The sequence below is a fragment of the Mobula hypostoma genome, unplaced genomic scaffold (assembly GCF_963921235.1).
Source record: "Mobula hypostoma unplaced genomic scaffold, sMobHyp1.1 scaffold_144, whole genome shotgun sequence".
Classification (NCBI taxonomy): domain Eukaryota; kingdom Metazoa; phylum Chordata; class Chondrichthyes; order Myliobatiformes; family Myliobatidae; genus Mobula; species Mobula hypostoma.
Window position 1 is genome coordinate 58837 of NW_026948237.1, and position 27878 is coordinate 86714.

General features: G+C 46.6%; 1 protein-coding gene across 1 annotated transcript in view; it reads left to right on the plus strand.

The window, feature by feature from the left end:
* Nucleotides 1–27878, plus strand: part of LOC134342106 (tubulin polyglutamylase ttll6-like) — a 70013-nt gene that overhangs the window by 11960 nt on the left and 30175 nt on the right. Inside the window, exons 4-7 of the mRNA XM_063040041.1 lie at nucleotides 2111–2267; nucleotides 9142–9285; nucleotides 20092–20177; nucleotides 25511–25736. Coding sequence (XP_062896111.1) covers nucleotides 2111–2267; nucleotides 9142–9285; nucleotides 20092–20177; nucleotides 25511–25736 — 613 coding nt within the window. The remainder of the gene's footprint in view (nucleotides 1–2110; nucleotides 2268–9141; nucleotides 9286–20091; nucleotides 20178–25510; nucleotides 25737–27878) is intronic.

Below are 27878 nucleotides of genomic sequence, written 5' to 3' on the forward strand. Positions count from 1 at the left end.
ATGGCTGATCGATTATCCCTCCCAAACCCACTCCCCAGCCTTCTCCTGAAAACCTTTGACGCTCTGACTAATCAAGAACTTATCAGCCTCCACCAGTGGTTTGTCCTCCACAGTCATCTGTGGCAATGAATTCCACATGTTCACCACCTTCTGGCTAAAGAAATTCCTCCTCATCCCTGTTCTAAGGGGACGTCCTTGTACTCTGAGGTCTTGAACTCTCCCACGATTCTCCTCTCGGGGAGAAAGTGGTCCAGGGACTGACTGACACAGGCGTGGGGACATTTGATTGGATTTTGAGGACGGGTAACTAGACCACAGACAGGGGCTTGGCCTCCACAGCTGTCTGTGGCAACAAACTCCGCTGATTCACCACTCCAGCTGTAGCTCGGGAGTTACCAACCTGTTTTATGCCATTGACCCCTACCGTTAACCAAGGGATCCGTCGACCACAGAATGGGAATCCCTACAAGACTAGCTGAGAAATTCTTTCTCGTATCCGTTGAAAATGGACGTCTCTCTATTTTGAGGCTGTGCCCTTTGGTCTGAGACTCACTTGAGAGAGGATGCAGAAAAGGTTGGCCAGGATGCTGCCTGACTGAGAGAGTATAAATCTCTTTTGTCTCTACATTGAGGTTGGGCAAGATTGGGAATTTTTTCTTGGGAGTGCAGGAGGCCGAGGGAAGTTTATAAACGTTGGACAAGACTAGATTATGAGGACACTCAGTCCACATTTATTGTCATTTAGAAATGATTCAATGTTCCTCCAGTAGAATATCACAGAAACACAGCCAAGACTAAAAGGAACACAAACCACATAATTATAACATAAAGTTACAACAGTGTAAAGGAATACCGTAATTTGACAAAGAGCAGACCATGAGCATGGTTAAAAAAAAAGTCTCAAAGTCCCAATAGCCCCAACATCTCACGCAGACGGTAGAAGGGAGAGACTCTCCCTACCATGAGCCTCCAGCGTTGCAAACTTGCCGAAGCAGCATCTTGGATGCACCCGACCACAGCCGACTCTGAGTCCATCCGAAAACTTCGAGCCTCTGACCAGCCCTCCGGCACTGAGCACCATCTCTGCCGAGCGCTTCGACCCCGCCCTGGCCGCCGAGCAACGCGCAAAGCCGAGGATTCGGGGCCTTCTCCTCCGGAGATTTCGGATCACACAGTAGCAGAGGCAGCGAAGCAGGCATTTCAGAAGTTTCACCAGATGTTCCACCGTGCTCTCACGTCTGCCTCCATCAAATCAGAATTGTGCACGGCACCCTACTTGACAGATAACAGATATTCATCACCGGAGTGGCCGCTGTGCGCTGTGTCGCGCCGTCATCTTCTCCTCTGCAATTGGGTTATTTTATCTGGAGTGCAGGAGGATGAGGAAAGTTTATAAAGGTTGGACAAGTTTGGGTTCTTAAAGGAGAGTTTAACCTGTCAAATCTCACTCAGTTTTGCCAGAATGTGTGTCGATATTTGTCCCTGCTCATCCTTTGTTTTGCCAATGCAAATGACACATCTCACTGTATGTTTTGACGTACCTGTGACGTATCCATGAATCTGAACTTTTAACAGTGAAATCAGCAAATCTGGTTGATGGAGGGTTTACAGAAACGTAAACCACAGTGGACAGTAGTGATGGCTGGAGTTGAGTAGTGTGGAAGAGAACAGGGGTGCAGCGGGCGTGCTGGAATCCGTGCTGGTCTGGGGTGGCTGGTTGCTCCTGTCGGTGCTGTCCTCCAGTGTCCACTCCATGGAATACAAGCTTGATTGCTTGCGGCGGACCCAGCACGAGACAAGCTCATTTGTCCTCGCCTGCTGAACCGGGGCAAGTTGAGGGACTGCTGCGTACTTATTCCTGACTCTAGGCCAACATCCCAAGCACCCCATCAAACTTCAGGCCTGTGCTATAATTTTTGGTGACTGTATGTCCTATCATAACTGTATGTACTATGTGTGTCTTTGTGTGCTTGTGCTTTGCAACTTTGGCCCCTTTCATTTGGCAGCATACATGTGTACGGTTGGATGAGAATTAACTTTGAGCTCAACCTCGAACTTAAAGACCTTATGACCTTCTTCTCTCAGTACTAATGAGTGCTTCTCGCTGCAGATATTTTGATTTTGCGGCCTACTATAAAGCCGGGAAACCCAAGACCTTCATCTGCAAGCCAAATCCTGACTATGACTGGCGCGGCATCTTTTTGACCCAGGACATCAGAGATATGCAGTGCGGGGAGGACGTGATCTGCCAGGTCTACATTCCGAAGGTACTTTACTGCACTCTTGACTCTCTGCCTAGAACGTAAACTCTTTATCTGCATTCTGGTTTCCCTCTGACCCCTTCTCTTCTCCTCCTCCTTCCCTCTCTCCCACGGTCCACTGTCCCCTTCTATCAGATTCCTCCTTCTTCAGCACCTTGCCTCTTCCACCTATCACCTCCCAGCTTCTTACTTCATCCCCTATCCCCACCCACCTTTCTCCTCACCTGGTCTCACCAATTGAGCTTGTGGCAGGTTCCCCTTGCACCCCTTCTCTTCTCCTCCCCTCCCTCTGGAGCCCCTTCTTCCCTTTCTTCCGTAACCAACGGGAGTTGTTATCTTGTTATTTCATCTTCTCATTATTTATTGCTATTGATTTATATTTGCATTTCCACAGTTTGTTGTCTTCTGCACTCTAGTTGACCTTTCACTGATCCTGTTATAGTTACTCTTCGATAGATTTGCTGAAAATTAATCTCAGGGTTGTACATGGTGACGTACACGTACTTTGATAATAAAATTTACTTTGAACTTTGAACATAGACCACTCTCCTCTCTTATTATATTCCTCCTTCAGCCCTTTCCATTTTGCACCTAACTCCTTTTGGCCTCTGATCATCCACACCCACCTACCTTCCCCCCGCCCCACCTCACCGGGCTTCACCTTGCACCTGCCACGTTCTCCTCCCCCTCCCAACCCACCTTCTTATTCTGGCTTCTTGCCCCCTTTCTTTCCTGTCCTGGTGAAGGGCCTCAGATCAAAACATCACCTATTTATTCCTTTCCTTCGATGCTGCCCGACCTGCTGAGTTGCTCCAGCATTGTGTGTGTGTCTGAATTTCCAGCATCTGCTGAACCTCTTGTGTTTATGATTTACTGCACTCTTTCCTGCTGAGTATAGGCTGTCATAGAGGTGGATCCTAAAATAGACTTTGCTTTATTCGTTATGTTCTGCGTCATATGACGTGGACAATAGTCATAGTCATACTTTATTGATCCCGGGGGAAATTGGTTTTCGTTACAGTTGCACCATAAATAATTAAATAGTAATATCTAAATTATGCCAGTAAATAAGTCCAGGACCAGCCTATTGGCTCAGGGTGTCTGACCCTCCAAGGGAGGAGTTGTAAAGTTTGATGGCCACAGGCAGGAATGACTTCCTGTGACGCTCTGTGTTGCATCTCGGTGGAATGAGTCTCTGGCTGAATGTACTCCTGTGTCCACCCAGTACATTATGTAGTGGATGGGAGACATTGTCCAAGATGGCATGCAACTTGGACAGCATCCTCTTTTCAGACACACCCATCAGAGAGTCCAGTTCCATCCCAACAACATCACTGGCATTATGAATGAGTTTGTTGATTCTGTTGGTGTCTGCTACCCTCAGCCTGCTGCCCCAGCACACAACAGCAAACATGATCGCACTGACCACCACAGAATCGTAGAACAGTCCTCAGCATCGTCCGGCAGATGTTAAAGGACCTCAGTCTCCTCAGAAAGTAGAGACGGCTCTGATCCTTCTTGTAGACAGCCTCAGTGTTCTTTGACCAGTCCAGTTTATTGTCAATTCGTATCCCCAGGTATTTGTAATCCTCCACCATGTCGACACTGACCCCCTGGATGGAAACAGGGGTCACCGGTACCTTAGCTCTCCTCAGGTCTACCACCAGCTCCTTAGTCTTTTTCACATTAAGCTGCAGATAATTCTGCTCACACCATGTGACAAAGTTTCCTACCGTAGCCCTGTACTCAGCCTCATCTCCCTTGCTGATGCATCCAACTATGGCAGAGTCATCCGAAAACTTCTGAAGATGACAAGACTCTGTGCAGTAGTTGAAGTCCAAGGTGTAAATGGCGAAGAGAAAGGGAGACAAGACAGTCCCTTATGGAGCCCCAGTGCTGCTGATCACTCTGTCGGACACACAGTGTTGCAAGCACACGTACTGTGGTCTGCCAGTCAGGTAATCAAGAATCCATGATACCAGGAAAGCATCCACCTGCATTGCTGTCAGCTTCTCCCCCAGCAGAGCAGGGCGGATGGTGTTGAACACACTGGAGAAGTCAAAAAACATGACCCTCACGGTGCTCGCTGGCTTGTCCAGGTGGGCGTAGACACGGTTCAGCAGGTAGACGATGGCATCCTCAACTCCTAGTCGGGGCTGGTAGGCGAACTGGAGGGGATCTAAGTGTGGCCTGGCCATAGGCAGGAGCAGCTCCAGAACAAGTCTCTCCAGGGTCTTCATGATGTGGGAGGTCAATGCCACCGGTCTGTAGTCATTGAGGCCGCTGGGGCGCGGCGTCTTCGGCACAGGGACGAGGCAGGACGTCTTCCACAGCACAGGAACCCTCTGGAGCCTCAGGCTCAGGTTGAAGACATGGCGAAGTACTCCACATAGCTGAGGGGCACAGGCTTTGAGCACCCAGGTACAGACATCATCCGGTCCTGCAGCCTTGCTTGGGTTGAGACGTTTCAGCTGTCTTCTCACCTGTTCAGCTGTGAAGCCCACCGTGGTGGTTTCGTGTGGGGAAGGGGTATAGTCATGAGAGCAGGGTAGGGGGCTATGAGGAGGGGTAGGAGGGGAGAGTGGAATATGTGTTGGTTGGGGGCCAACAACAGATGAATCATGTGGGGGGATGGGCAGGGGCCACAATGTCAAATCTGTTAAAGAACAGGTTAAGTTCATTGGCCCTGTCCACACTGCCTTCAGCTCCTCTGTTGCTAGTTTGCCGGAACCCAGTGATGGTCCTCATCCCCCTCCAGACCTCTCTTATGTTGTTCTGCTGGAGTTTCCACTCAAGCTTCCTCCTATACCTGTCTTTAGCCTCCCTGATCCTGGCTTTCAGGTCCCTCTGTATTGCCCTCAGCTCCTCCCTATATCCATCACTAAACACCCTCTTTTTAGCGTTCAGGATGTCCTTAATGTCCTTTGTCACCCATGGCTTGTTATTTGAATAACAAAGGACAGTTCTTGTCGGAACATTGCAGTCCTTCCATGACCATGATTGTTCTTGGCCAATTTTTCCACAGAAGTGGTTTGCCATCGCCCTGTTCTGGGTAGGGGTGGGTGACCCCCAGCCATTATCAATACTATTCGGAGATTGTCTGCCTGGCACCAGTGATCGCATAACCAGGACTTGTGAGCTGCACCGGCTGCTCATACGACCATCCACCCCACTGCTTCCACGGCTTCACGTGACCCTGATCCAGGAGCTAAGCAGGTGATACACCTTGCCCAAGGGTGACCTGCAGACCTTACATCTCCTTTGGTGGAGACCCATCCCACCCCATTCCTCAACCAAGATAATGGAAATTTTATTACTGCTCTGGTGGTAATTTTGTGCTTGGACTGAGTATCCACAGCATTCTGTCACTGTGAATGATAGGCTGGTGGGAATGGTGGAAATTTGGGTAAGAAGTTAATCGGGGGATTTGAAGATGTGTGGTTTGAGTGGGATAGTGGGGGGCATAATTCATGAATGGAATAAGGACTTGAGGGATAGGCTGGGCAGGAATTTCCATTAGCAAATCCCTTTTGTGATTGTCGAGCCAACTTCACATGCTAAAGTGATTACGCATTGGAAAACCATAGAAAACCATAGAAAACTACAGCACAGAAACAGGCCTTTTGACCCTTCTTGGCTATGCCGAACCATTTTCTGCCTAGTCCCACTGACCTGCACACGGACCATATCCCTCCATACACCTCCCATCCATGTATCTGTCCAATTTATTCTTAAATGTTAAAAAAGAACCCGCATTTACCACCTCATCTGGCAGCTCATTCCATACTCCCACCACTCTCTGTGTGAAGAAGCCCCCCCTAATGTTCCCTTTAAACTTTTCCCCCCTCACCCTTAACCCATGTCCTCTGGTTTCTTTCTCCCCTTGCCTCAGTGGAAAAAGCCTGCTTGCATTCACTCTATCTATACCCATCATAATTTTATATACCTCTATCAAATCTCCCCTCATTCTTCTACGCTTCAGGGAATAAAGCCCTAACCTATTCAACCTTTCTCTGTAACTGAGTTTCTCAAGTCCTGGCAACATCCTTGTAAACCTTCTCTGCACTCTTTCAACCTTATTAATATCCTTCCTGTAATTTGGTGACCAAAACTGAACACAATACTCCAGATTCGGCCTCACCAATGCCTTATACAACCTCATCATAACATTCCAGCTCTTATACTCAATACTTTGATTAATAAAGGCCAATGTACCAAAAGCTCTCTTTACGACCCTATCTACCTGTGATGCCACTTTTAGGGAATTTTGTATCTGTATTCCCAGATCCCTCTGTTCTACTGTACTCCTCAGTGCCTTACCATTAACCCTGTATGTTCTACCTTGGTTTGTCCTTCCAACGTGCAATACCTCACACTTGTCTGTATTAAACTCCATCTGCCATTTTTCAGGCCATTTTTCCAGCTGGTCCAAGTCCCGCTGCAGGCTCTGAAAACCTTCCTCACTGTCTACTCCACCTCCAATCTTTGTATCATCAGCAAATTTGCTGATCCAATTTACCACATTATCATCCAGATAACTGATATAGATGACAAATAACAATGGACCCAGCACTGATCCCTGTGGCACACCACTAGTCACAGGCCTCCACTCGGAGAAGCAATTCTCTACTACCACTCTTTGGCTTCTTCCACTGAGCCAATGTCTAATCCAATTTACCGCCTCTCCATGTATACCTAGCGACTGAATTTTCCTAACTAACCTCCCATGTGGGACCTTGTCAAAGGCCTTACTGAAGTCCATGTAGACAATATCCACTGCCTTCTCTTTATCCACTCTCCTGGTAACCTCCTCGAAAAACTCCAGTAGATTGGTTAAACATGACCTACCACGCACAAAGTCATGTTGACTCTCCCTAATAAGTCCCTGTCTATCCAAATGCTTGTAGATTCTGTCTTTTAGTACTTTCTCCAATAACTTACCTACTACCGACGTTAAACTTACCGGCCTGTAATTTCCCGGATTACTTTTCGATCCTTTTTTAAACAACGGAACAACATGAGCCACTCTCCAATCCTCCGGCACCTCACCCGTAGACAGTGACATTTTAAATATTTCTGCCAGGGCCCCCGCAATTTCAACACTAGTCTCCTTCAAGGTCCGCGGGAACACCCTGTCAGGTCCCGGGGATTTATCCACTTTAATTTTCCTCAAGACAGCAAGCACCTCCTCCCTTTCAATCTGTACAGTTTCCATGATCTCAGTACTTGATTCCCTTAGTTCCATAGACTTTATGCCAGTTTCCTTAGTAATACAGACGCAAAAAACCTATTTAAGATCTCCCCCATTTCCTTTTGCTCCGCATGTAGCTGACCACTCTGATCTTCAAGAGGACCAATTTTATCCCTTACAATCCTTTTGCTCTTAATATACCTGTAAAAGCTCTTTGGATTATCCTTCACTTTGACTGCCAAGGCAACCTCATGTCTTCTTTTAGCCCTCCTGATTACTTTCTTAAGTATTTTCTTGCACTTCTTATACTCCTCAAGCACCTGATTTACTCCCTGTTTCCTATACATTTCATACAACTCCCTCTTCTTCTTTATCAGAGTTGCAATATCCCTTGAGAACCAAGGTTCCTTAGTCCTATTCACTTTGCCTTTAATCCTGACAGGAACATACAAATTCTGCAATCTCAAAATTTCTCCTTTGAAGGCCTCCCACCTACCGATCACATCTTTACCAGAGAACAACCGGTCCCAATCCATGCTTTTTAGATCCCTTCTCATTTCTTCAAATTTGGCCTTCTTCCAGTTCAGAACCTCAACCCTAGGACCAGATCTATCCTTGTCCATGATCAAATTGAAACTAGTGGTGTTATGATCACTGGAACCAAAGTGCTCCCCTACACAGACTTCCGTCACTTGTCCTAACTCGTTTCCTAACAGGAGATCCAATATTGCATCCCCTCTAGTTGGTCTCTCTATATATTGATTTAGAAAACTTTCCTGAACACATTTTAAACCATCTAAACCATCTAGACCCCTAACAGTATGGGTGTCCCAATCAATAAATGGAACATTAAAATCCCCTACCACCACAACTTTATGTTTCCTGCAGTTGCCTGCTATCCCTCTGCAGATTTGCTCTTCCAAGTCTCGTTGACTATTTGGTGGTCTGAGTGGGATTGATCAGAGAGAATTTTGAGCGTTTTTGCGTCGAGGGCTGGAGTAGGGGTAAGTCCAAAGGAAAGAACCAGGTGCAGAGAAACACAAGAGTTTCTGCAGGTGCTGAAAATGCAGAGTAACATATCCAAAATGCTGGGGGAAGTTAGCAGGTCAGGCAGCATCTGTGCAGAGGAAAAAAGAGTCGACGTTTCAGCCCAAGACACCTTCATCTGGAATGCAGACACACATTTCAAAAATTAGTTACCGATGCGGATGGCGACCGAGGGTTCAGCACCAGATGCCTGCGTTCTGATCACTGATGGGATCCCTCTGCCTCCAGGGAAGGAGCCTGTGGCAGCCTGTCGCTGTGTGGCGGCTCAGGTGGCCAGAGGGTCGGCCTCTACAGTGTCTCTTTCTCTCTTGACAATGGATTTTATATTCTGGGTTTTTCCCCATTCTTTCCTGTTTTTTATTTGAGTGGGCAGAAGGTGGGGGGATTTGGGGGTTGATGTTCTGTGTTTTGTGCAGGGGAAGGGGAATTTGGGGGGGTTGATGATTGTGTTGCTGTTCTTTTTTCTATGTGGGGGGTGGGTGCATGGGTTTGATGTTTCTCTCAACGACCTCCATATTTTTTCCTTTGTTCGGTGGCTATCTGGAGAAAATGAATCTCAGAGTTGTACACTGCATACATACTTTGATAATAAGTGACAACTTTGAACCTCACAGTGTGTTAACTCTTCCTCTACTTGTGCAGCCCTTCACTTTGGATGGTTTCAAGTTTAACCTCAGGCTCTACGTCTTGGTTACTTCCTGTGACCCTCTGCGGATATACCTCTACAATGAGGGCCTGGTCTGCTTTGCCACTAAAAAGTATTCCGAACCGACCGAAAATAATTTAGTAAGTGACACATTGACTTATCTTTAAGACATACAGTTAATTCTCTGAAAGTACGATCCTACTCTGATAAGAGGTTAATTCTTGCCTAGCTCACTGTTGTATGGAAGTAATCGACTCGGGTGGGATCTTGCTGTTACGTTCCCAACCCCAGCCAAAAGCTGACTACTGTCTGGGGGGGCGGGGAGTGGGAGGTTGGTGTGGTTACAGAAGCATCTCCTAACGAGTCTAGTTCGCAAAGTTTACAAGACAAGGTCAGGAAAAGCCCTCCCCACCATTGAGCACATCTACAATGAGCGCTGCCATAACAAAGCAGCAACTATCATCAGGGAGACCCACCATCCAGACCATGCTCTCTTCTCATCAGGAAGAAGGCACAAGAGCCGTAGATCTGTCACCATACGTTTCAGGAACAGTTATCACCCTACAACCATCAGGCTCCTGAACCAGTGTGGATAACTTCACTCAGTTCAACACTGAACTGGTTCCACAACCTATGGACTAACTTTCAAGGGCTCTACAACTCATGTCCTCAATGATTCTGTCTGTCTTTATGTATTTGTGCAGTTGGTCTTCTCTTGTACGTCGGTTATTTGGCCGTGTCTGTGTGTTGTTTTTCATCAGTTCTATTGTATAAGACCATATGAGATAGGAGCAGAATGGGCCATTCAGCTCATCGAGTCTGTCACCATATCATCATGGCTGATCCACTTTCCCTCTCAACCCCAATCTCCTGCCTTCTCCTGGTAACCTTTCACACCCTGAGTAATGAACAATCTGTCACCTCTGCCTTCAGTATACCCAATGACCTGGCCTCCACAGCCCTCCATCTGCATAATTAATTCCACAGATTCACAACTCTCTGGATAAAGAAATTCTCTTCATCTCCATTCTAAATGAACGTCCTTCTATTCTAAGGCTGTGCCCTCTGGTGCTGGAGTCCCCCACCATAGGAAACATCCTCCTCACATCCAATCTGCCTACGCCTTTCAGCATTCAATAGGTTTCAATGAGATCGCCTCTTAGTCTTCTAAATTCTCATGCGTACAGGTCCAGAACCATCAAGCGCTCCTCCTGTAGTCATTCTGGTGAACCGCCTCTGAACCCTCTCCAATGTCCGCTCATCCTTTCTTAGATAAGGGCTGACGATACTCCAAGTGAGGCCTCACCACTCAACATTAACTCCTTGTTTTGATATTCTAGTCCTCTCGAGATGAATGCAACATTGCATTTGCCATCATCACCACAGACTCAACCTGCAAATTAACCTTTAGGGAATCCTGCATGAAGGCTCTCTCGTCCCTTGCACCTCAGATTTTTGGATTTTCCGCCTGCTTAGAAAATAGTCTACCCTTTTGTTCCTTCTGCCAAAGTGTATGACCATAAACTTCCTGACACTGTAACTGTTATACTCTGCTCTGCGTCTGCCACTTTGCGTATTCTCCTTATCTGTCCAAGTCCTTCTGCAGGCTCCCTGCTTCCTCAACACTACCTGCCCCTCCACCTAGCTTCATATCATCCGCCAGTCGGCCACAAAACCAACAATTCTGTCTTCATAGACAATACAGAAAGTAGCAGTTACTCCCCGTCCCCAACACTGATTCCTGTGGGACGCCTGTGGGTGCTGTGAACGCCTGCACGAAAATGAATCTCAGGCTAGTATATGGTGATATAGTCGTACTTCGATAATCAATTTACTTTGAAATTTGAACTTTGAAGATTTTATAAGATAAGTTTGTCACATGTACATCGAAACATCAAAACTGGGCTGAGAAGTGGCAGATGTAGTTCAACCCAGATAAGTGTGAGGTGGTTCATTTTGGTAGGTCAAATATGATGGCAGAATATAGCTAATGGTAAGACTCTTGGCAGTGTGGAGGACCAGCGGGATCTTGGGGTCCAAAGCCATAGGACGCTCAAAGCAACTGCGCAGGTGACTCTGTGGTTGAGAAGGCATACAGCGTATTGGCCTTCATCAATCGTGGAATTGAATTTAGGAGCCGAGAGGTAATGTTGCAGCTATATAAGACCCTGGTCAGACCCCACTTGGAGTACTGTGCTCAGTTCTGATCGCCTCACTACAGGAAAGATGTGGAAACCATAGAAAGGGTGCAGAGGAGATTTACAATGATGTTGCCTGGATTGAGGAGCATGCCTGATGAAAACAGGTTGAGTGAACTCGTCCTTTTCTCCTTGGAGCAACGGAAGATGAGAGGTGCCCTGATAGAGGTGTATAAGATGATGATCGTGTGGATAGTCAGAGACGTTTTCCTAGTGCTGAAATGGTTGCCACAAGGGGACACAGGTTTAAAGTGCTGGGGAGTAGGTACAGAGGAGATGTCAGGGGTAAGTTTTTTACTCAAAGTGGTGAGTCCGTGGAATGGGCTGCCAGAAACAGTGGTGGAGGCGGATAGGATAGTGTCTTTTAAGAGACTTTTGGATAGGTACATGGAGCTTAGAAAAACAGAGGGCTATGGGGAAGTCTAGTAATTTCTAAGGTAGGGACATGTTCAGCACAACTTTGTGGGCCGAGGAGCCTGTGTTGCGCTGTAGGTTTCCTTTGTTTCTATCCATGTGGCAATCTAAGAGTTTCTTAAATGCCTCTCATGTATCTGCCTCTACCAGTGCCACTGGCAGTGCATTCCACGCACCCATCGCTCTCTGTGTAAAAAGATTACCTCTGACCTCCCCCTCCCCCATACTTTCCTCCGATCCCCTCTTGCTTTAGCATTTCCCTGGCTATCCACTCCATCTATGCCTCTGATCAGTTTCTACACCTCTATCGAGTCACCTCTCATCCTCCTTCACTCCAGGGAGAAAAACCATAGCTTTCTCAACCTATCTCAACTCTGTGGTTAAGAAGGCATACGGTGCATTGGCCTTCACCAATCGTGGGATTGAGTTTAAGAGCCAGAGGTAATGTTACAGCTATATTGGACCCTGGTCAGACCCCACTTGGAGTACTGTGCTCAATTCTGGTCGCCTCACTACAGGAAGGATGTCGAAACCATAGAAAGGGTGCAGAGGAGATCTACAAGGATGTTGGGGAGCATGCCTTATGAGAATAGGTGAACTCGGCCTTTTCTCCTTGGAGCGACGGAGGATGAGAGGTGACCTTATAGAGGTCTTTAAGATGATGAGTGGCATTGATTGTGTGGACAGTCAGAGGCTTTTTCCCAGGGCTGAAATGGCTAGCACGAGAGGGCATAGCTTTAATGTGCTTGGAAGTAGGTACAGAGGAGATGTCAGGGGTAATTTATTTACTCAGAGAGTGGTGAGTGAGTGGAATGGGCTGCCAGCGGTGGTGGTGGAGGCGGAAATGACAGGGGTCCCCACCTTTTTTGCACCGCGGACCGGTTTAAGATTGACAATATTCTTGCAGACCGGCCAATGGTGGGGGGCTGGGGGGACGTGTTCAAGTTCGACAGTGTGTGACGGGGAATGAGGAAAGGTGCAGCTGACTCATATCGTTTCATATCGCCAAATCATATCGTTTCCTCGTGGCCCAGTAGCACATGCTTTGCGGCCTGGTACCTTTCCGCGGCCCGGTGGTTGGGGACCACTGTTTTAAGAGACTCCTGGATGGATACATGGAGCTTGGAAAAATACAGGGCTATGGATAAGCCTAGGTAATTCTAAGGTAAGGACATGTTTGGCACAGCTTTGTGGGCCGGAGGCCTGTGTTGTGCTGTAGGTTTTCTGTGTTTCTATCCTCATAATCCAATCCAGGCAGCATCCTGGTAATCCTCCTAAATATTGAGGAAAATTGATGATTCCATCGTAAGACAGATTGAAAATGAGAAGTTGTGTGATATAACATTCAAGGATATATCTAGCCAGGGTTATTGGCCCTGCATCTTGCCCGGAGTTAATCTGCCTTGATTTCAAGAAAAAGTGATAGAATCATAGAAAAGTACAACACAGAAACAGGCTTTTTGGCCCGTCTAGTTGGTGCCAAACCATTTAATCTGCCAAATCCCATCATCCTGCACCCAGACCATAGCTCTCCATACCCCTCCCATCCAAACTTCTCTTAACTCTTGATATCAAAATCATATTCACATGAGGTTACGCATTGTATCGGAGGGATAGGAAGGTAGGCAGAGGGGGTGGTGTAGCTCTGCTGGTAAAGAATAGCATCAATTCAGCAGAAGGGTGTGGCCTAGAATCAGAAGATGTTGAATCCTTGTGAGTTCAGATAAGAAACTGCAAGGGTAATGGCAGTTGTATACAGGCCTCCCAACAGTAGCTGATACATGGAGCACAGATTACAACAGGAAATGGAAAAAGGTGTTTCAAAAGGGTAACGTTATGGTAGTCATGGGAGATTTTATCATGCAGCTCGATTGGGAAAATTAGCTTGGTAATGGATTTCAAGAGAGTGAGTTTGTTGAATGCCTAAGAGATGGCTTTTTAGAGCAGTTTGTCATTGAGCCTGCTAGGGGATCACCTACACTGGATTGGGTGTTTTGTAATGAACTGGAGGCGATTAGGAAACTTAAGGTAAAGGAACCCTTAGGAGTCAGTGAAGACAATATGATTCAGATAGGGAGAAAGTAGAGTCTGATGTAGCGATATTTCAGTGGAGAAAAGGAAATTTGAAAGGAAAGTAAAGGTATGAGAGAGGAGTTGGGCAAAGTAAGTTGGGAGGAGATGCTGGCAGGGAAGACAGCAGAGCAGCGATGGCACAAGTTTCTGGGAAAATATGGGGAAGGTGTAGGATGAATGTATTCCAAAAACAAAGAAATACTTGAATGGCAAAATGCTACAACCGTAGCTGACAAGGGAAGTCAAAACTAATGTAAAAGCAAAAGACAGGGTATACAGCAGAGCAAAAATTAGTGGGAAGATAGAAGGTTGGGAAGCTTTTAAAACCCCAGAGAGAGCAACTAAAAAAATCATTAGGAGGGAAAAGATGAAATATGAAAGCAAGCTAGCAAATAATATCAAAGTTGATAGAAAAAGCATTTTCAAGTATATAAAAAATAAAGGAGAAATGAGAGTGGATATAGGACCGCTAGAAACTGAGGCCAGAGAAATAATAATGGGGGACAAGAGGTGGCAAATGAACTAAATGAGTATTTTGCACCAGTCCTCACTGTTGAAGACACTAGCAGTGTGCCAGGTTTGAAGAGTGTGAGGGAAGAGAAGTGAGTGCAGTTTATATTCCAAGGTTGAAGGTGCTCAAAAAGCTGAAAGACCAAAAGGTACTTTTTTCACCTGGACCAGATGAACTGCAAACTGGGGTTTTGAAAGAGGTAGTGGTAGAGAGTGTTGAAGCATTTGTAATGATCTTTCAAAAATCATTGGACTCTGGCATGAAAATTCCAAATGTCACTTCACTCTTTAAGAAAGGAGGGAGGCAGCAGAAAGGAAATTATAGACCGGTCAGCCTGACCTCAGTGGTTGGGAATATGTGGGAGTTGATTGTTAAGGATGAGGCTATAGAGTACTTGGTGACACAGGACAAGATAGGACAAAGTCAACATGGTTTTCTTAAGGGAAAATACTGTCTGACGGACCTGTTGGAATTCTTTGAGGAGATTACAAGTAGGATAGATAAAGGGGACGCAGTGGAGGTTGTATATTTGGGCTTTCAGAAGGTGCCACACATGAGGCTGCTTACCAAGTTAAGAGCCCATGGTATTACTGGGAAGTTATTAACATGGTTAGAGCATTGGCTAATTAGTCGGAGGCAGCGAGTGGGAATAAAAGGATCCCTTTCTGGATGGCTGCCAGTGAGTAGTGGTGTTCCACAGGGGTCGGTGTTGGACCACTTCTTTTTATGCTGTATATAAATGACTTAGATGGTGAAATAGATGGCAAGTTTGCAGATGATACGGAGATTGGTGGAGGGGCAGGTAGTGTGGAAGAAGCAGGTAGGATGCAGAAGGACAGATAGATTAGGAGAATGGGCAAGAAAGTGGCAAATGAAATACAATGTTGGAAAATGCATAGTTATGCATTTTGGTAGTAGAGATAAATGTTCAGATTATTTTCTAAATGGGAAGAAAAATTCAAAAATTTGTGATGCAAAGGGACTTGGGAGTCCTTGTACAGAACACCCTAAAGGGTAACTTGCAGGTTGAGTCAGTGGTGAGGAAGGCAAATGCAATGTTAGCATTCATTTCAAGAGGTCTAGAATACAAGAGCAGGGACACGATGCTGAGGCTTTATAAGGCACTGCTGAGGCCTCACCTTAAGCACTGTGAACTATTTTGGGCTCCTTATCTAAGAAAAGATGTGCTGGCATTGGAGAGGGTTGAGAGGAGTTACACAAGGATGAGTCTGGGAATGAAAGGGTTATCATATGAGGAACATCTGATGTATCTGGGCCTGTACTCGCTGGAATTTAGAAGGATGAGAGGGGATCTGATTGAAACCTTTCGAATATTGAAAGTCCGAGGCAGAGTAGACGTGGAAAGGATGTTTCCCATGGTGGGGGAGTCTAGGACAAGAGGGCAGAACCTCAAGGTAGAGGGGCATCCGCTTAAAACAGAGATGTGGAGAAAGTTCTTCAGTCAAAGGGTGGTGAATTTGTGGAATTTGTTACCACAGGCAGCTGTAGAGGACAGGTCGTTGGGTGTATTTAAGGCAGAAATTGATTAGTTCTTCAATGGCCGTGACAGCAAAGGTTACGGGGAGGAGGCTGGGCGGTGGGGTTGAGGAGGGGAGGAAAAGGATCAGCCATGATTGAATGGCGGAGCTGACGATGAGCCAAATGGCTCCTGTGACTTATGGTTTTATGGTAGTGCAGAGAATTTAACGCCGTGAACGTTAGGACTGAGAAATGCGTTCAAACAGAGGGATCCGTAACTTCTTGAAAAAGAACTCACAGGTAGGTAGGGTCGTAGAGAGAGCTTTTGGCACACTGGATTTCATAAGTCAGGGTATTGAGTACAGAAGTTGGGATGTTATGTTGGAGCCACTTCTTTTTACAATATATATGAAGGATTTCGATGATGGAATTGATGGCTTCGAGGCTAAGTTAGCGAACGATCGGAAGATCGGTGGGGGTGGGGGGGCAGGTAGTATCGAGGAAGCAGAGAGGTGCAGAAGGATTTAGACAGTGTAGGAGAATATGCAAAGAGGTGGCAGACGGAAAACAGTGTTGCACTTTGATAGAAAACTTAAAAGCATAGACAATTGTATGACTGGAGGGAAAACTCAAAAATCGGAGGTGCAAAGGGACTTGGGAGTCTTCAAGCAGGATTCCATAAAGGTTAATTTGTTGGTTAAGTCAGTGATAAGGAAGGTGTTAGCATTCATTTTGAGAGGAATAGAACATAAAAACAAGGATATAATGTTTTATATGGAACACTCACAGAATGCTGGAAGAACTCAGCAGGCCCAGGAGCATCTCTGGAGTATTTGGGGCCCTGAATGGAAGTGAGAGAGGAGGTGTAGGGTAAGCGGGTGGAACAAGCATTGCACCTGACACTACACCTCATCCCTCACTGCCATTCAGGAGGCAACACTTCACCTGTGAGTCTGTTGGGATATCTGATGCTCTTGGTGTGACCTCCTGTATGTCAGTGAGACCCGACGCAGATTGGGAGACCGCCTTGCAGAGCACCTACACTCCGTCTGCCGGAAAAACCCATTTCAAGTCTGCTTCCCATTCCCATTCTGACATGTTAGTCCTCGACTGCCACGATGAGGCCACACTCAGGTTGGAGGAGCAGCATCTTGTATTCTGTCTGGGTAGCCTCCAACCTGATGGCATGAATGTCGATTTCTCTAACCTCTGGTAATTGCCCCCAACTTTACCATTCCCATTCCCGTTTCCCTCTGTCACCTCATCTCCTTACCTGCCAATCACCTCCTACTGGTGCTCCCTCCCCTTCCCTTTCTTCCAAAGTCTTCTGTCCTCTCCTCTCAGATTCCTCCTTCTCCAGCCCTTTATCTCTTTCACCAATTGACTTCCCAGTTCTTTACTTCACCCCCCTACCCCCTCCCAGTTTCACCCATCACCTACCACCTTGTACTCCTTCCTCCCCTCCCCCCCACCTTCTTGCTCTAACTTCTCATCTGTCCTGAAGAAGGGTCTTGGTCTGAAACGTCAACCTTTTGCTCTTTCCCATAGATGCTGCCTGGCCTGCTGAGTTCCTCCAGTATTTTGTGTGTGTGTTGCTCAGATTTCCAGCATCTGCAGGGTTTCTCCTCCTTGAGGCTTTGGAAGGCATTGGCGAGGCCTCCCTCCCTTGGGGTGTTGTGAGCTGTTCCGGGCCCCAGAAAGGATATGGTGACACTGGAGAGGGTTGAAAGGAGGTTGACAAAAATGATTCTGGGATTGAAAGGCTTATTAAATGAGGAGCATTTGATGGCTCTGGGCCTTAACTGACTGGAATTTAAAAGAATGAGGTGAAATCTCATCAAAGCCTATCAAATGTTGAAAAGCATTGACAGAGTGGATGTGGAGAGGATGTTTCCTATAGTGGGGGAGGCCAAGACCAGAGGACACAGCCTCAGAGTAGAGGGACGTCGATTTAGAACAGAGATGAGGAGGAATTTCTTTAATTTGTAGAATTCGTTACTACATGCTGTGAAGGCCAAGTCGTCGGGGATACTTAAGGCAGAGCTTGTTAGGTTCTTGATTAGTCAGGGCATAAATGGATACGGAGATTGGGGCTGAGAGGAAAATAGATCAGCCATGATGAAATGTCAGACAAGACTCGATGGGTCAAATGGCCCAATCCTGCTCCTACAACTTACAATCTTATGGCGTGGACTACTCCGGAAAGAAAAACACAGCCCATATTTCATAAGCAGAATTGGAATCAGAATCAAGTTTACTGTCATTGTCATTTGCCATGAAATGTGAGGTTAGCGGCAGCAGTACATTGCAGTACGTAGTAATGAAAGTTATAAATCACAAAAAGAAATAAATTTTAAAAATTAAATAAGTTGTGCAAAACAAGACCAAGAGACAAATGTTATTGCGGTACTGTACATGGGTTCGTTGTTCATTCTGAAATCTAATGGCGGAGGGGAGCAATCTGTTCCTGAATTGTTGAGTGTGTGTCTTGTTACGTACCCCATAACTGGGTTGCCAAACCAGCAGAAATGGATCACTCAGTTGGAGTCTGGAGTACTAGAACTAAGAAAGTTTTATTAAAGAAACGAGCAACACAGTAATCGAAAGGATAATAAATGCAACAATTCAACAATGATAACCACACATGTGCACAGAATTAAGATAACAGCATCAATCAAGCTCTATCGTTGACTAGGGGTAAATGACCAATTTCAAAATGACTCAAAGTTCAGTCCAGTTAGTAGTTCAGTTCACAGTAATCGTTGCCATGGCGATGGACAAGGTGGGGGAAGAGAGACAGAGAGAACAGGAACAACTGATCATTCAGAACGGCTTCACTCACAGACCAGCGAGATGGCTCACAAACAGCTTTTGGGCGGGTCCTTGGTGATGTCACCTGAGGTCACCGACTGTGACCCCTCCTCCAGATGCGGTCGATCTTCTGCAGTGAACCCGGCACCCAGGCAAGGGCGGACACACACCGGGTTCCCGCTGATCGTACCTTTCCACCCTTGTCGTTGTCTGGTACTTCTCACCCACTCGTGAGAAGCGTACCGCTTCCAGGGTCTCGTTACCTCGGGTGGCGTGTGTCCCTGTCTTAGTGAACCTGTCCCTTTTTATCCCCCTGCTGGGGTATCGCCTGTCCATCACTTCAAACAGTTCAGGGTTCAAAGGGGGGGAGCCGCTCCAGACAGCTCTCTCTCCCACATCCCTTCATTACACATCTCCAGACGCTGCTCCATTGTTCCTTATCTCTCCTTCCCCTGAGGGCAGGTGGCAGACCAACTGCTGATGCCACTGATGCTAGCCCAGGCCAGCAAACATCTTACTTTTATGTGTATTCTCGTAACAGTCTCAGGCTCCTGTATCTCCTCCCTGACGGTAGGTATGAAAAGAGGCTTTACCTGGGTGGCAAGGGTCCCTCAAGATGGATGTTGCCTTTTGAAGACGTCTCGAAAGTGGGGAGGATTGTGCTCAGGATGGCTGATTTATTATCCCTCTCGACTGTTTTCTCCTGCCTTCTCCTGTTAACCTTTGATGCCCTGACTAAACAAGAACCTATCAACCTCTGCTTTAAATACACTCAATGACTTGTCCTCCACAGCGGTCCGTGGCAACAAATTTCACAGGTTCACCACCCTCTGGCTAAAGAAATTCCTCACCTCTGCCCTAAAGGGAAGTTCTATTCTGAGGCTTTGCCCTCTGCTCTTAGAGACAGCCGTCCCCTCTCCCACTACAGGAAACATCCTGTCCACGTTGATTTTCAATATTTGATGGTTTTCATTGAGATCCCCCATCATCCTTTTAAACTTCAGCGAGTACAAGCCCAGAGGGAGGAATGCTCCTCAAATGACAACCCTTTCATTCTCGTGAACCTCCCCCAGACCCTCTCCAATGCCAGCTCACCAATTCTTAGATAAGGGGCTCAGAACTGCTCTCAATACTCCAAAGTTCGGTCTGCGTTATAAAGCCTCAGCCTCGCATCCTTGCTCTGACTGACAGCACCCATCCTTATGCACTGCGCTTCAGATGAGCGATCCTTTGACTTGGCGATGTTTTGGGGCTGCAAAAACTGCTTTAAGATGCAAGGCTTCCTTCAGTTTCACCTTCTTGCCACCTGCCGACTGCTCTTCATCACCGCAGGAAAAGTGAAGCCGAGAGGAATGAGGAAAATAGCATTTGAGCAGCTTCTGGCTGGGATAGTGTTAGTGTGACGCGATAACTGAGGGCAATGTCCCTGACTGAGAAACCAACGTTTTTATCTCTCACAGGATGACGTCTGCATGCACCTCACCAATTACGCCATCAACAAGCGTATGAAGAACTTTGTCCCGGATGAAAAGAAAGGCAGTAAAAGGTGAGACCATATGCAGCAGGGTGCACCCTTCACCACGAGCAGGCACATTATAGAAGGTCAGTGTTGGAGTGATTTTTGGGGTTAGGACATAGACATTTAGCAATTGAATTTGGCTACCAGTCTTCATATCTGAATATGTGTTGTGGATTTTATTTGGAGTGCAGATCTGAACTTTATATGTAGGCATCCGTTAAACTTGTGAGACCATGGAAGGTTCTCCTTGGAAGTTTACACCTTGGAAGCTTTCCAGGGTGCAGGCCTGGGCAAGGTTGTATGGAAGACCAGCAGTTGCCCATGCTGCATGTCTCCCCTCTCCACGCCACCGATGTTGTCCGAGGGAAGGGCTATAGGACCCATACAGCTTGGCACAGGTGTTAACGCAGAGCAATGTGTGGTTAAGTACCTTGCTCAAGGACACAACACGCTGCCTCGGCCAAGGCTCGAGCTAGCGACCTTCAGATCACTAGAGGGACGCTTTAACCACTTGGCCACATGCCAACACGTGACCAAGTCTGAACATGTGGCCAGCTCTGAACAATGGGTTCCTAAAAGCCATGAATCCCAGCTGACAATGGTGATTAAAATTCATTTGGGTGTGTGTGGTGTGGCTGTGAATCAGGAGGCGTGAAGGTCGAATGTAGTTTCAAAGAAAGCATTGTCCATGCATTGTAAGTATGGAGTTGCCCTTTGCCGTTTGGCAGATAAAATATTGAGCCCCACGTCAGGCCGGCCAGACCTTTCGACCAGAAGTGTCTCCATAAAATGCCTTCTCTACCTTGCTTTGTCGAATAAAGAAGCTGCTTTGTATCTACCAGTAATTTTCTCCGCTGGCTTCATTCACGCAACAACCTTAGCGAGCAGGCACATTGTAGAAGGAAGGGGAGCACACAGCAGCAGCTTAGTGAAGCCCTTGACTCTGTTGCCACTACTTCAGGTTGTCATAACTGGCAGAATGCTCCCAATGGCATGCTATAAGACCATCAGATATAGGGGCAGAAGTGGGCCATTTGGCCCACTGAGTCTGCTCTGCCATTTAATCATGGGCTGATCCAATTCTTTCAGTCATCCCCACTCCCCTGCTTTCACTCCATACTCTGGCTAATCAAGAACCTATCTATCTCTGCCTTAAATGAACTCAATGACTTGGCCCCCACAGCCGCTCATGGCAACAAATTCCACAGATTTACCACCCTCTGACTAAAGTAATTTCCCTGCATCTCAGTTCTAAATGGACGTCCTTCAATCCTGAAGTCATGCCCTCTTGTCCTAGAATCCTGTACCATGCCCTCCAATAACTTCTGACAACCAAGTCTAGCTCCTGGCCTTCACATGTGGCTTAGCCACTAAGCTGGGCGGAATCATTTCTACTGACAGGAGAAGGGGCAAAGGTGGGTTAATGGCATCTTAAATCCAGTCACTTCAGGCAGATGGGACTCATCAACCATGGCTGGCCCCTCATCTAGGAGAAGGAAAACTCTGATCTCAAACCTCCCATTGCCCTGCGACTACACCCACTCATAGGGAAGGCTTCAGGAGTAAACCCTGAGGGAAAACATCTGCGGCAGTCCCACATTGAGTTCAACACTGACTGGCAACTCCTGCGATGCTGCTGGTGTCAGGCTGTGTTGCTCTCTGCCGTTCTTTAGGGTTCATCAACTGCGTGGAGATGGGGAGCTTGCTACATGGGCAACAGCTTGCTCTCCATATCCGGGCTTAGTAGCTAAGCCACCGTGAAGGCCAGGAGCTGTGACTTGGTTGTCAGAGGCAATATTGAGGCACACGCCATTGGGAGCATTTAATAGGCAGCGGGAGCTCGTCCCCATTACCACCCCATGGCTATAACGACCTTAAGGAACGGAGTGAAGCTGAAATTGTTGCAATGGACGACTGGAAGAGAAACCCAAGTGCAGAACACCGACACGGAGGTAGCATTAACAGAAGTGTGTTTATTAATAGTTGCGAGGAAGGCCGGAGAGTGAGGATTAGATGCTTACATGGCCAACAAACCGGAGTAGCCCGGACCCAGAGCTTGGTTATGGAGCTTGGACACGGAGCCTGGACTCGGACTCGGACATGGAGCCCGAACTGGGACACGGAGCCCGGACTGGGACTCGGACTCGTACTGGGACACGGAGCCCGGACTTGGACTTGGACTGAGACACGGAGCCCAGACTGGGACACGGAGCCCGGACTGGGACACGGCGCCCGGACTTGGACTCGGACTCGGATACGGAGCCCGGACTTGGACTCGGAGCCTGGACTTGGACACAGAACAACAAAACCAAACAATGACAGACAATTTGTATCTTGATTTGGAGTAGCAGTAAACGGCCAGCAATACTCAGCAGGACACGAAACTACAAAACCAAACAACGACAGTCTGTTCGTATCTTGACTCGAAATAGCGGCAAACGGCCGGCAATACTCAGCTGGACACGAGACGACAGAATTCCCAAAGCAACCCCAGGCACCGAGGCAACTTAGAGTCCACTATTCTCAACGGCCCGGAACGTGCTTTGCTGCACTGGCTGAGGTGACGGTCCAGTCCCAAGTAGATGTAAGCTGGAGTTATTATGTTTCCAGTTCGGATGAGAATCAGGTGCCTTAGTCAAGGAGCCAGGTAAAACACGGGGAAAAGGAAATGAACAGAAATGAGGAATCAACTGACTGGACCGTGACTGAAATAACAGATAAAAGTGAGTGGAAAGACAATGCTAAACACTCTCTCATTCAAATCTGCAGACAGGAGTCATTATTAATGATCAATAAATAATGACAATAATGAGCAGGAGTCAATTATACGTCCCTTGCCACGGGGAATGTACCTGGACTGGATTATCTCTCAGGATGTCCCGCTGGTTGGGATCATCCCAATCTGGTATTTCGTGTCCAGCAAGAACCATGGATCTAGAACAAAGAAATGTGAGCTAAATCCCATGAAGGCAGACAAATTTACATCAGTGATGGGATAAATCTGGAATAAAGGTCTGTAAGGCACGGCAACTGTTGAGCTGCTGTTAAAAAGCTCTTTAGTGAGGGAAATCTCCCATTTCCTCTTCATATTTGAGGCCTACAACACTGCTGTGGCCTTACCATTGCTTGCAATGGGCCGTAAGTTCATGGACCCTATGCAGATTACAGAGAAGGAGGTGCTTGCTGTCCTGAGGAAAATCAGGGTGGGTAAATCCCCAGGGCCTGACAAGGTGTTCCCTCAGACCCTGGGAGAGGCTAGTGCAGAAACTGCAGGGGCCCTAGCAGAGATATTTAAATAATTCTTAGTGACAAGAAAGGTTCTAAACGTAAACCAGGAAATTACAGACTGCTCAGTCTGACATCAGTAGTGGGATAGTTATTGGAAAGTATTCTAAGGGACTGTATATATGAGTATTTGGATAGACGTGGGACTGATTCAGGATAGTCAGCATGGCTTTGTGCATGGTAAGTCACGTCTAACCAATCCTGGAGAGTGTTTTGAGCGAGTTACCAGGAAAGCGGATGAAGGAAAAGCAGTGGATGTTGTCTATGTGGACTTTAGCAAGGCATTTGACAAGGTCCCGTATGTGAGGTTGGTCAAGAGGGTTCAGTCGCTCGGCATTCAGCGTAGGTTGTAAATTGGATTAGACATTGGCTTTGTGGGAGAAACCAGAGAGTGGTAGTAGAGGTTTGCCTCTCTGACTGGAGCCTTTGCCTGTGACCAGCGGTGTGCTGCAGGGACCAGTGCTGGGCCCATTGTTGTCTGTCATCTCTATCAGTGTTCTGGATGATAATGTAGTTAACTGGATCAGTAAATTTGCAGATGACACCATGTTTGAGGATATAGTGGACAGTGAGGAAGGCGGTCATGGCTTGCAGAGGGATCTGGATCAGCTGGAAAAATGGGTTGAAAAATGGCAGCTGGAAGTCAATGCAGACAAGTGCGAGGTGTTACATTTAGGTAGGACCAGCCGGGGAAGGTCTTACACAGTGAATGGTAGGGCACTGAGGAGTGTGGTAGAACAAAGGGATCTGGGAATAGAGGTCCAAAATTTGTTGAAAGTAGTATCACAGGTAGAAAGAAAGCTGTTGTCACATCGGCTTTCATAAATCAATGTATTGAGTACAAGAGATGGGATGTTATGTTGAAGTTGTATAAGACATTGGTGAGGCCTAATTTGGAGTATCGTATGCAGTTTTGGTCACTTATCTACAGGAAAGATGTATAGTAAATAAGGTTGAAAGAGTAGAGGAAAAATTTACAAAAATGTAGCTGGGTCTGGAGGATCTGAGTTATAAGGAAAGATTGAATAGGTTAGGACTTTCTTCCTTAGAATGTAGAAGGTTGAGAGGAGATTTGACAGAAATATTCAGGATTATGAGGGGTACAGATAGGGTAAATGCAAGCAGGCTTTTTCCACTGAGGTTGAGTGTGACCACAACCAGGGATCATGGGTTAGGGTGAAAGGTGAAAGATGAGGAGAAACGTCTTCACTCAGATGGTGGTGACCAGTGTGGAATGAGCTGCCAACACAAGTGCTGCATACGTGCTCGGTTTCAACGTTTCAGCGAAGTTTGGATAGGATGGAGGACTATGATCCTGGTGCAGGTCAGTGGGTGTCGGCAGTTTAGCAGGTTTTGGCATGGACTAGATGGGCCAAGAGGCCTGTTCCTGTGCTGTACTTTTCTATGACAATGACTCTAGAAACACTGATTCATTACGTCAGGCTTGTTACACGGAGCTTGGGAGGGTGAGACTAGAACGAGAGCTGGTGGGTTAAGGGTGAAAGGTGAGAAGTTTAAGGGGAACATGAAGGGAAACTTCTTCACTCGGAGGGTAGTGAGAGGATGGAGCAAGCTGCCAGCAGAAGAGATAGATGGAGGTGCGATTTCAACATTTAAGATAAATTTGTACATGGATGGTAGGGCTACAGACTGGGTGCCGGTCAATGGGACCAGACAGATTAATGATTCAGCATGGACTAGATGGGCCAAAGGGCCTGTTTGTTTACTGTAGTGCTTTCTGACTGTGAATGTAAACCACCAGGCAACTTCACAAGATGGAATATTGTGGGTTCAGGGTGCAGTCAACCTTTTCAAAGGCAACTATGAATCGGCAAGAAATCACTTCCAATAAATCCTGTCAAAAAGGGGGGAATTAATCAAGAGAGCTGATATTTCCTTCAATGGATACACAGTCTATCTTGTGGCTTGCAGTGCTATTGACCTCTCACACAATAACACAAATGGTGGGGCAGAGTACTTGATCAGTGAAGTCACTGGGCAATGCCATCCGATGGATGAACGGTGGCCTGCGATAGATTAGAACTGACGGCTCTGTAAAATGTTGTTTCTTGCAGAAAGCTGTCTTTCTTTAACCAGTACATGGAGGGCAATGCCTATGACCTGGAGGTGCTGTGGAGCAGTATTGAGGACGTGATCATCAAAACCATTCTGTCTGTGTATCCGGCCCTGAGGAACACCTACTGCACCTGCTTCCGAAATCACGTGTCTGGGAGTGCTTGCTTTCAGCTCCTCGGCTTTGACATCCTGCTGGACCACAGCTTGAAACCCTGGCTGATGAAGGTACGCGCGCCTCTGGGATACATAAAGATTAAGCGGATAATTCAGGTGACTGCATAAAACATGCAAATGTAACATCATGATGGGATGGCCAGTAATATCGTGAAGGATCCCACCAACCCTGCTCACTGTTTGTCCCCACTCCCATCAGAGAGGAGGCTCTGTAGCATTCACACCAGGACCACCAGACTCAAAACCTGTTACTTTCCCCAAGCAGTCCTCCAAGAGGACCACAACTGTGTTGTAGGGTTTGGAGGCTTGTGTGCCTCAATGACCCGGAGAGGTCTGCACGCTGGAGCCGGGGCTTTAGGCTTTGGCTCTTGGTAGGGTCACCCATGACAAACAGGTCAAAGGGTAGAGGCCAGACTGAGAGCGGTGTACCGGTCCTCCAGGTTCGAGGGCTCAACTCAGCACTAACAGCACTGACCACTAAAACAAAACTGTTACGCAAACAGCAATGAAGAATCCTCCTACATCTGAGTGTGGCGGTGTTCCTGAGTCTCCACCTGGGACTTACATGTCCGACAGTAGTGAAAACCGAGAGGAAGCTACGGGCATGATCAAGGAATCTCTGAACACCACCACAGATGGAGGACCTTCACTGTTGTCCTAAACACCAGCGCTGTAATGGGCAGTCAGTAAGTCCCCAAGTACTGAGGCTGATCAACACCCCCACCCGCTAACCCACCCCTCCACACACCCGCAACCACCACTACTTTATCATTTCCTGTCAGAGTCACCTTATGTACAGAAGCTCCTGTGCCCAGCGTCACTTTATGGACATACAATCAATCTATGCATATAAGCTATCTAATGTATTTATATTTACTGTGTTTTTCCCATTATTATTGTGTTTTTTTCCACTTTTCCATTATTATTGTTATCGAAAAGGTGTTATATTTGGATGTGTGCAGTGTACAGAATAAGGTCGATGAACTTGTGGCACAGTTGCAAATTGGCATATATGATCAGAATTAGAATCAGGTTTATTATCACCGGTATGTGTCATGAAATTTGTTAACTTAGCAGCAGCAGTTCAATAGAACTGTTCAGGAACAGTTATTACCCCACTCAACCATCAGGAAGAAGGTACAGGGTCTTGAACCAAAGGGGATATCTTCACTTAACTTCACTCACCTCAGCATTGAACTGCTCCCACAGCCTATGGACTCACTTTGAAGGACTCTTCATCTCATATTCTTGATATTTATTGTTTGTTTGTTTATTTATTTATTCTGGATGTTTTGTTTGATTCCTTTTAAATACTGTGAATGTCCTCAGGTAAGTGAATCTCAGTGAATCAACATATGCCTGTGGTCATATGTACTTTGATAATAAATTTACTTTGAACTTGACTTTGAGTAGAAGAGCAGAACACAGTGCAGAAGCAGTTTGACAATGACAGCCTTAAGGTAAAAAAAAGTTAAACCAACTTTCTGACCGTTATCCCAAAATCTGCTCCCTGTCAAAACAGATAGATGGGTTCATGAAGAGAGATTTTGGCACATTGGTCTTCATTAATCAAATTGTTGAGTACAGAAGCTGAGTTGTTAGATTGAAGCTCTTGAAGATATTGGTGAGGCCTACTTTGGAGTATTCTGGTCACCTAACTACAGGAAAGATATCAATGATTTGAAAGATAGCAGAGAATATTCACAAGGATGTTGCTGGGTCTGGAGGGAAAGTTATTCTCTAGAGCACAAGGGAATCAAGGAAGATTTGATAAAAGTGTACGAAACCATGAGGAACGTAGAGTAAATGGAAGCATGCTCTTGCCGATGAGGATGGGTGAGACTAGAACTAGAGGTCATGGGTTAATTGAGAAAGGTGAAATGTTTAAGGGGAACATGAAAGGGATCTTCTTCACTCAGAGAGTGGTGAAAGTGTGCCAGCGGAAGTGGCGGATGCGACATTTAAGAAAAGTTTAGATAAGTATGTGGATGGGAGGGGTATTGAGGTCTATGGTACAGGTGCAGATTGATAGGAATTGGCAAAATAATATTTTGGCATGGACTAGATGGGCCAAATGGCCTACTTCTGTCTTTTAGTGCTCTTAGGCTATGACACAATGGAAGATGTGCATCTGTAAATGGGTGGAGGACCATGGTCGTTTATGATAGTTCCCATAGACAAAGACCTGGCATT